The sequence below is a fragment of the Alexandromys fortis genome, unplaced genomic scaffold, assembly GCF_014885135.2.
Source record: "Alexandromys fortis isolate MF-2015 unplaced genomic scaffold, M_Fortis_MF-2015_v1.1 scaffold_77, whole genome shotgun sequence".
In the NCBI taxonomy this organism is placed as follows: domain Eukaryota; kingdom Metazoa; phylum Chordata; class Mammalia; order Rodentia; family Cricetidae; genus Alexandromys; species Alexandromys fortis.
The window spans coordinates 8441508-8450704 of record NW_026067967.1 but is presented as its reverse complement, the minus strand read 5'-3'; the positions used below and the strand labels follow the sequence as shown (position 1 = coordinate 8450704).

Genomic DNA, 9197 nt, shown 5'->3' with positions numbered 1-9197 from the left:
AAATTCTGGAGTCCCAGTGACTGTAGACTCCTGAATCTGCTGTCTTGCCTTGTCATAAGTCCTTAAGGAAGTCACCTCTTTCCCCTCATGAAAAGATAAAAAGGTGCTCAAGGCACGGACTTCGACACTTTTGTAGAGGTCCAACATAACTGCTCATCTAACATATGCTCTTTTGAGCCTCCATTTAATAAACACAGAAGCATTTATTTTATTGTTTTTAAAGATTTATTCATTTGTATTTAATGTGTGTGGATGTGTGCCTTCATATGTGTCTGTCCATGTATCTCGAGCATGCTTTGTGCCCTCGGAGTCAGAAGAGGGCATTGGATCCCTTACAACAGGAGTCAGATGGTTGTGAGCCACACGGAGCTGGAGAAGCAAACCTGGATCCTCTGCAAGAGCAGTCGGTGCTCTTAGCTGAGAAATATTTGATTTTACTGGGAGAAGCAGTTTTCCTGACCTTTATAATGCAGGCATCATATGTCGGGTCATATAAGTCAAGTATCACACACACTGCTAAAATGGGAAGGGAAAATCACCTATAATTCTACACCACTGAGATAACTGCTATCAAAATCCTGTGAAGGGTTTGCTGAATACAAACACGTATGTTTCCGCGGGGCCTTCTGGGAAGCTCACAGGGATCCCTCAGATCAAAATCAGACAGCAATGGGTGGCTTCAGAATTGCTGATGAATAATTCACTCACCATGGTATATAAATTAGGTAGAACCCTGTGAAACGACTGATATTCACCTGCTTTTGACCGATATAATTAGCACTTTTATGTGCTTCTGCCTAATGTAGTGAATGTAAGGGCAGAACTGATAAGCCCTGATATTAAACCTTAAAGTTTATTTCATTACACTAAGGAGAAAAATGAAAGAACCAAAAGGAGAAGTACCCAGCTGTTTTAGTTAGGGTTTTTAGTGCTGTGATAAACATCATAACCCAAAGAAACTTGGGGATGAAAGGGTTTATTTTATCTTACATATTTCAGTGAGGGAAGTTGGGGCAGGAACTTGGCGCTGGGAACCGAAGCAGAATCTGTGGGGAGAGCTACATGCTGGCTCCCTCCCTCTGGCTTGTTCAGTTTGCTTTCCTGTAAATCCAGGACCACTGCACAAGGATGACACTACTCACAGTGGCCTGGGCCCTTTCACACCAATCATCAATCAAGAAAATAGCCCACAGGCTTACCTATAGGCCAGTCTGATGAGGGCATTTTCTCAGCTGAGGTTCCCAGATGACTCTAGATTGTGTCAGGTTAACAAAAACGAAAAACTTCCAACCAGATAAAGTTATAACAATTTTAAAAGTAAGATGCCCATTGGATTTCCCTTTGAACCAAGCCTTTTACACACTGTATCATTTAACAGGGCCATCTCCTAGGTGTAAAAGTAATCCCCTAGGAACAAACTTGAAGTTGGTGTTAGAACATTTCTCACAGAATCCAGAGTAGAAGAAGCTACACCCGAGGTAGTGAAGTCCCTGGCATTGGACACATGCCCAAGAGGAGCCTGGTGACATGGCTCAAAAGGCACATGACCATGTTACTAGTGAATATAATGCTCAGAACTCTGCACTTTGCACAGTCTCTGTCAAGATCTTTGAAGTGCTTGAGCAATGCATTAACACAGTGGCATGATTTGGGTACTATTTGTAAAAGTAAGATATTTCTTACTACCCCCTCCCCAACTCTCTACCAAGATAGGGCTTTCCCAGGCTGGTCTTGAACTCATGAACTGAAATAATCCTCCCTACTCAGTCTCTCGAACACTAGGATTACAGGTATGCACTACTGTGCTCTACCTCAAGTTCTTTGGGCCAGGATCTTACTCCATGTATCACTGAAAAGTCCTAGGAAAAAGACTAGAGTTCCTGGATTTCAGTCAAGGCACCTGTTCTGCTTTGTTAGCAGACGAGGCAAAACCTGCATGTGTTGTATGTTTAAAGAAATAAAACATGAATTAACACAAACAAGTAGTATTACCTGGTTTTATCAAGGTTTCTCATATTTGAAGATCACACATTAAAAGATTATGTTTCCAGAGCGTCTTCTGCTCCATTTCCCTTCCTCTTCCTCTTCTCCTACTCACCGGAAGTCCATACTTCTATGTATTTGTTCATGGGCTCCTAGTATATAATGCCTATCTTTGTCTGGGAAAAAAATGTCTTATCCACAAGGCCAGGACTACCAGCCTATCCTTTCTGGTCCCAACAGCAATCTCTCTTACCAATTTCTTGTTGCTCTTGTATAGATAGAGACACTAAGGCTTGAGAGGGTCCAGAGTTGAGTTCTGGGGGCCCAAGAAGACAATCCTCAGGCATCAGACTCTTCCGTCATTCTTGGGCACCTCACATCAGATCATAGACACGCGGTTCTTGATGTACACGTGATAGGGGTCACTACGTTTGTCCACCTTGCGAGAACGGGTGTATCCCAGGATGAGACTGCCCACAGTGACAGCAAATAGGAACATGACAAAGAGAATATACATGTAGGAGTTGTCATTACGGCCAGGAAGGCTAGCTCGACGTTCTTCAGTTTGATTGTCTGGCCCAGGTCCTGGCCCTGGCCCAGGACGGCAGAGCAAGTGACTGTGAAGGGTGGCGTTCAGAGCCTTCAGCACAGCATGGAGGCTTTTGTACCAGGTCTCAGTCCCATTGGAAGTCTCCATAGCAACAGAGATTGAGATAAAGGAAGAACTGGAACGTGATCTGATGGTGAAAGGAGAAAAGGAAGGGGTGTCTCTGTTACCAACAGCTTGAACAACTTCCCTATTTTGCAGACGTAGGCTCGAGACCCAATACCACGACTCTTCCCCCACTCTACTTTGCTTGTCTCTCCTCTCCACTAAGCCGCAGGCTCAGAGATGGGAAGGGCTACATCTGCTTTCCTCTCTGCTGTATGCGAGCCCTCACAGAAGCATCCCACTGTGTGTGTGGAATAGAGTCGTTCCTGGCCACTGAAAACCATATTACTCTCTCTTCTTCTTGGATTGTATAAATCAATTAGACTAGGCAAAATGAACTTTAGAGGTTATTTAATCTAGCTCCTTCCATTTTGTGCACAGGGAAACAGAGGCCCCAAACAAATAAGTAGCGTGTTCATGATCGGGGAGTAGTTAGCAGTGTCTTTTTTCAGGACTTCTTAATAGGCCAAATAGTACTTACAATTCAATGCCTGATTCCAAAGCTCTCTTTCACTGAGGCAGAGCTGTCAGGAAATATTATTATTACTTATATGTATCAAGCATGACTTTACCTACCAGGCCTCTCCCTAGAAAAGATAGTTCTCACCATGATAAGTACTCATGACCGCTCTATGAAGAACTAGGGGAACAGAATCTAAATAATATAGCAGCACCATACTGCACCCAGGACTGCCCTGCATTCTATGAAAGACCTTTGGGGTTCTCTGCCATCACTGTGCTCTTGTCTGAATGAAAGAGGGAAAAGAACATAGATCCCTGAATTAAGATGTAAGAGGCAAGAAATCTGAGTTTTTTTTTCTCCATATGGGCCAGTGGCAAGCAGGAACATCACAGTGAAATTAATGACTCAATGAGTCACTCAGTCAATCATTATTTTCCCAGACTAGAGTCTGTGCTTGGGCCTAGAGAAAGCTCAAACCCAGCACTTACCCTCAAGGCCAGCCTAATGTGATACAGGTGATAACACAGGAGCTAGGTAAAAGAACTACTTAAAGTGATTAACACTCCTTAGGGCTTAGAGAATGTTCAATGGGATGGAGTGGTTTGAACTGGAGTTTGAACCATCCTAAGAGATAGAGAAGGCAAGGGCAGGAAAGATATGAACAATTGTACATCAACAAGACAGTGCATAAAGTGTCTAGAAGAATGGAAGATCACATAAAGATGTTGAAATGGAAGATGGACAGAAGAAGGGGACAGGATGAGGGACAGAAGAAATCCATGGGGCCAAATCACGGGAGTGCCATGCTGTGTGCTGGAACTTGATCCTGTAGTTGGCTTTAAAGATACCATTGCATTTAAGAGGGTAAAATGGGCAGATCAATAATTGTGTAGCTGCTATGTGACCTGGCAGGGGTGAGCGTTGAGTCAGGTCAGTGACAAGGATGTTTGGAAACAGGGTGCTGAGTCCTGGACCAGGGTAGAAGCCGTGACAAAGAGGGAGCAGGGACAGATGACTAACATGAAGGTTGAAGGAGGAAAAGCCCCAGACAAATTTACAGACAGACACAGACAACCAGCATGGATCTACACAAGCCCACTCAGAAAAAAGTTAGCTTCCAGGATGGATATGGCTTCCTTATCTATCAAAAAAAAAAAAAAAAAAAAAAAGGTAACCAGTGGGAGTGGTTGAGCATTGAGTGTAAAGTTTCTGGTGCAGGATGCAAAGTTCTAGAGATTTATACCATGGCAATGTGAAGACTGGTAACACTCATATGGTTAAGAGGGCAGACATACGGAGTTATGCATTTTTAACTATAACTAATAAGGTTGATATGCTTCCCAAGCTTGCTGTAAGTATGCATTCTTTTATTGCATTGAAGAGGATTAATGTGCTTTTCATTTTGAGAAGCACACACACACTCGGTTTCTAAACCCTAAGTGTCCATACAGCAGAAGTGAGATCTCTCTGCTCCTGGTCAGTTTTCTTGGATATCCTTCCTTGGAAAGGGATTGTGACTGCTGGGGCACAAATCCAGAGAACTCACCAAACAGTACAGAAACTCCGCTGGCTCTGAGACATCTCTGAGAATCTCCTTGTGGATGTCCCACGACTCCTCAGTTCCTTGACCTCCCCAGGGTGCATCTGGATACAGCCAGAGTCTTGGCGCTGACGGGAAAGCTGAGAGCTAGAAATTGGGGAAGAGGCAGGAGAGGAGGAAGAGAAAGGAACCAGTCACACAAACCTCAGAACCAAGGGTGGATCCCCCGAGGTCAGTTCCTGAGAGTTGTACGATCATCTTTCTGTGGGTTCTGGCCCCACCCCTACCACTCCTCTCCCCTTCCTGCAACAGCTAGCCAAGGCCAGCCTAGAGCTGTAGCTATAGGAACTGTGTGATGGCCAAGGGACATCTGATTATTGTCTCTAAGTCCCAGGTTCATAACATCTTAACTGGGTGACTTTGTGGGCATCCCATATTTAACCTATGGAGCAGCCAATGGTACAACCTAAAAATTTTCTCCTTCTCCAGGGTGCTGGCACCTTGCAGAAGCCTTCTAGAATCCAATAGAATGAGCTGAGTGGTAAAATAGGAATCTTCAGTTTTATAGAAATAAATGGAGCACTACTAATCAAATCTGTGTGGACAGACAGTGTGTGGATGTGTCCCAGAAGGCCACTGTGTTAGCTCAGTGAGGAAAGGTGCCTGTTGCTAACCCTGACGGCCTGAGTTTGATCCTGGAATCTACATGGTGGAAAGAGAGAACCAACTCCTGAAAGTTGTCCTCTGATGTCAATATGCATACACACCCCCAATAAATGCCGTAAAGTAATTAAAATGAGCACGTCACAGAATTAACTCTCTGTAGCATGGCTTTGCTGTGAAGATTAAAGAGCGTTCTGTAAGGCACGGCTGTAAATGCCTCAGATGATGGTGGGGGTCTGTGTAGTGCAGGAGCTGGACTCAAGGGCCTTCAGAGTGCATTAAGGCTAAATGTCCACATTTTACAGCAAAGGAAATGGAAGCCTAGGCAGCAATCTTGGTCCAGCTGCCACTTGTATGACTTTGGGCATGTGATTTCCGTGCTTTTGGGTCTCAACTTCTTCTATCTGCATCTGCAAACTGAAGGGGTCATGGTCAGCTCAAACGTCCTGTGACAGTATGAATCACAGAGCCGTGTTGTGAGATCTTGGGAGATTGGAGGCACCCTCTGGGAGCCGAGGCATCTCAGCCTGCCATGGAGAAGGCTGCAGAGTCTTTCTAGCGGGTTAAGATATTCCTGAGTCTCTGGATTGGCTTGTGCCTGACCTTACGGCCTAGGTAAACTGAGGGCCAACTGATTGACTTGTACCCTTTTCCTCCTAGCATCCTACCTGCGTGGGTGGTCTGTCCCTGGGGAAGAGACAGATTGTGTGGGGAATGGGAGTAAGGGGCAAGTGAAGGACAGGGTGGAATCCATTGAGTGGAGTGGAGAGGCAAGCAACCTTTCACCTGTCAGACCCTCCCGTCAGAGCCTCGCGGGACATTTGGAGTTCTGATGGGAGGAACACAAAAGCCATATTGCATACTCTCTTGAGAGAGCTAAAACGAACTCATTAATGATTGTCAAACTCCTGTGGGTGAGACCCTGCCACTGGCTCCACCTCCCTCAGTAGACATTGCCTGCACTTCGTGTCTCCTGCCTTTGCTATACTGTTTTCTTAAGCAGGAATTCCTTGGCACTTTCCATCCGCTCAGCAAACTCGTCCATTCGTCCTTTCCCAAGACACCTGCCCCTCTTTCCACTCAATAACTAGTTAGTTTCTCTTGTTTGTTACCGGAGTGCTTTGAAAACAGCCTCATTAGAAAACCCTGCTACAAAGGGAAAAAAAAAAAAAAAAGGAAGGAAAGAAAACCCTGCTCCTCAGCCATTGTGAGTGAGTGTACATGTGGGCCCAGTGTGTTCATGCACACGTGCCTGGAGATTTCCAGGCAAGGAGCTGGGCCTCTTGTATTTCTTTTTTCTCCAGGCCTGTTTACATAGCAAGCACTGAAGAACAAGAGAACAAGTGAACCCATACCTCTTCTATAGAGAGCCCCACAACCCTTAACTCTCCTCCCAACAGATTCCTGAAAACAGTGTTCAATGCTTTCAGAGAAAAACAAAGAAGTAACAGCTCTAAGTTGGATCAAGACAGGCTGCCTTAGGGAAAGGAGAGGCTCCTTGATAAGGTGGCATGGAGCAAGCAAGAGAAACTGTGAGCCTTCTTTGGAAGCCCAGACACTTCCTGCATCTGATCTGAGCCCGTTTATCCAAAGGGCAAACATTCTCGGCCCCCAAACATCAGTAAATGGTTTTGCAACACTCTCCCCTGTGTACATAGGTGTGGCCATCCACACCCACAAACCGTACACACTCAGTCCCAGTCTCTTGCCTTTCAAGGGAGTCTTTCATGAGCCCAGCCGGCTATGTGGCCTTGAACACTGCGTTTATTTCCTTTGAACAGCGTCTGTAAAATGGGGGCAATCACCCATGCCAGCTTACCTCATGGACACTGGAGGACAATAGATGGGGAAGGGGAAGTGTTGTGGAAGCAGCAACTGTAACAGAGCATTGCTGGGAAGGCCGCTGGCATGGTTTCCCCGCTGTCTCCACATCTTATATATAATATATATATATAACTTATATAATAAATTCACCCCTAATTACCAAGAACAGTCCCCCTGTGTGCCACTCCCTGCCGTGGCCCTCCCACCTCCACAGAAACCAGGGGGTCCTATTACTTTTTGTGAACCTCCGAACCGTGGGCCTCCTGCATTGTCTCCCACCTTTTCTGGTGGATCCTGCCACCCTTGCGGTTTAGAAGGGCCTCCCACAGTGTGAGAACGAGAAGATCTGGGTTTCTGCCCCCTACTGATCCAGTATGTGTAGCCATGTGTAGACTGGAGGTTCTTGGTCTTGTCTGGCCTCCCTCTTAGAAGCTACTTCAGGCACCCTCACACTACAGATAGGACTATGCCTTGAGAAGTGTGAAGAAAGTTGCTTGTTGGTTTTCATCTTAGGGTGTTAACAGTCTTTAAAAGTATTTTTAACACTTCCAGCACAGCAACCCTCCATCTGGCATTGACAAAGTGGCTGAGTGCCAGAGAGAATGTGTTTATTCCATATCTGCGCGGGAAATAGAGTACTGGGCTAGGGGTGAAGAAACGCTGATTCTAATTCAGTTTGCTCCCCCCCCCCCCGTGTGACCCTGGATAGGGACCTCAGTTTCCTCACATGCAAATGAATGAGGTGTTGGAAGCGGGAATTAGGAGGAATTGCTACCTGGGCTTTTGCACGCTGGCTGAGATAAGAGACCTCCCAAACATTCCCCTGTGCCCTAGCAACTGGAGCAAGCAACCCATTCTACAGGGGAAGACTTTTAGAAAAGAAAGCCCAAGTCACAGAGTCATGGTTGACGGGTACAGGTTTACACTACCTGAAAACTAGAAACCAAGATGCCTGTCTTCCAACCTAGATCTGCTACTAGCCACAGAAGTTGCTTTGGGAGTCCCGGGCTTTCCTGGGAACTGGTCGCTGAAGGCTAGTCACAGTGAAGTAGAAAGGGCAAGGCAGTTAGTTCTGCAGAGCCCGACTGACTCCTGGAATGTTGCTTCCGCGAGTACCCCCTACAGACCTGTAGGTGTTCTACACCTTCACCTATCTGCAGGCATGAAGGAGCCTTTATTGCCTGGACGGAGTACTGAGAGGACGTGTGCGAGCCTCCCACGATTTCCACGATCAGCTAAACTCTCATCTACTTGTGTTGCTGGGGGATACCTGCTCTTCTCTTTGGGGAGCATCCACTCGGTATTTTAGTAGCACCCCAAACTGGGTCCTCCCTGTCAAGAAAAACACATACTGGACCCTCGCCGAGGAGACGGAAACCCCTGCACTTTTCCTACCCTGTGCGTGCGCCTTACCTGCCTCTGCGATCTTCCCCTGTGAGCGCTGCAAAGATGCCCAGCAGCGCTCCTTGCCGTCACAGCTCTGCACAGCTCTCGTCCCCCTTTTCACTTCCCAGCGTGTCCCCTCCTCCGGCCCCGCCCTGTGCTAGCACACCAGCTTCACCGCTGGCTAGCTTCGGGCGTCTCCGCCCAGCTCCTTAGCCTCACCCGGTTGTGGGGAACCGCCCGCTTCCTGGACCTGAGACCAAATTTTTCTCGGTCTCACAGTTTGTGTCGCTATGTCTTAGCCAATCTAGCAAAAAGCTGATCTCCAGAAACCCAGACCAAGGGCTGGCCATTGGTGGAGTTGGGTATAGCACCTGTGTGGTTGTGTGGCCCTGGGCAGCTCCCTACTGGGGCCTTGATTTCCTCACAGCTGGCTATTACAGACTTATGGTAGAGTCAGACGTGTTCTCGGAATCCAAGATACTAAAACAGTAATAGCCGCGGGGGGGGGGGGGGCGAGAAATTCTAATACAAACCCTGTTTTGCAGTTTGCAGATGCCCAAATTGGGGGTGCGCGGGGCGGGGTGTGTGTGTGACTTATCTATACTTACCAAGCAAGTTAGTCAGCG

The 9197-nt window shown here is 46.8% G+C and overlaps 1 protein-coding gene across 1 annotated transcript; it reads right to left on the bottom strand.

Moving 5' to 3' along the window:
* Window positions 1-228: 228 nt before the first annotated feature.
* On the bottom strand, window positions 229-8719 carry Kcne3 (potassium voltage-gated channel subfamily E regulatory subunit 3). Its single transcript, XM_050154426.1, has 3 exons — window positions 8599-8719; window positions 4705-4845; window positions 229-2720 (listed from the first exon to the last, which is right to left on the bottom strand). Exon 3 carries the CDS (start codon window positions 2678-2680, stop codon window positions 2363-2365), a length of 318 nt encoding a protein of 105 aa, XP_050010383.1. The 5' UTR covers window positions 2681-2720; window positions 4705-4845; window positions 8599-8719; the 3' UTR covers window positions 229-2362.
* Window positions 8720-9197: the final 478 nt, after the last annotated feature.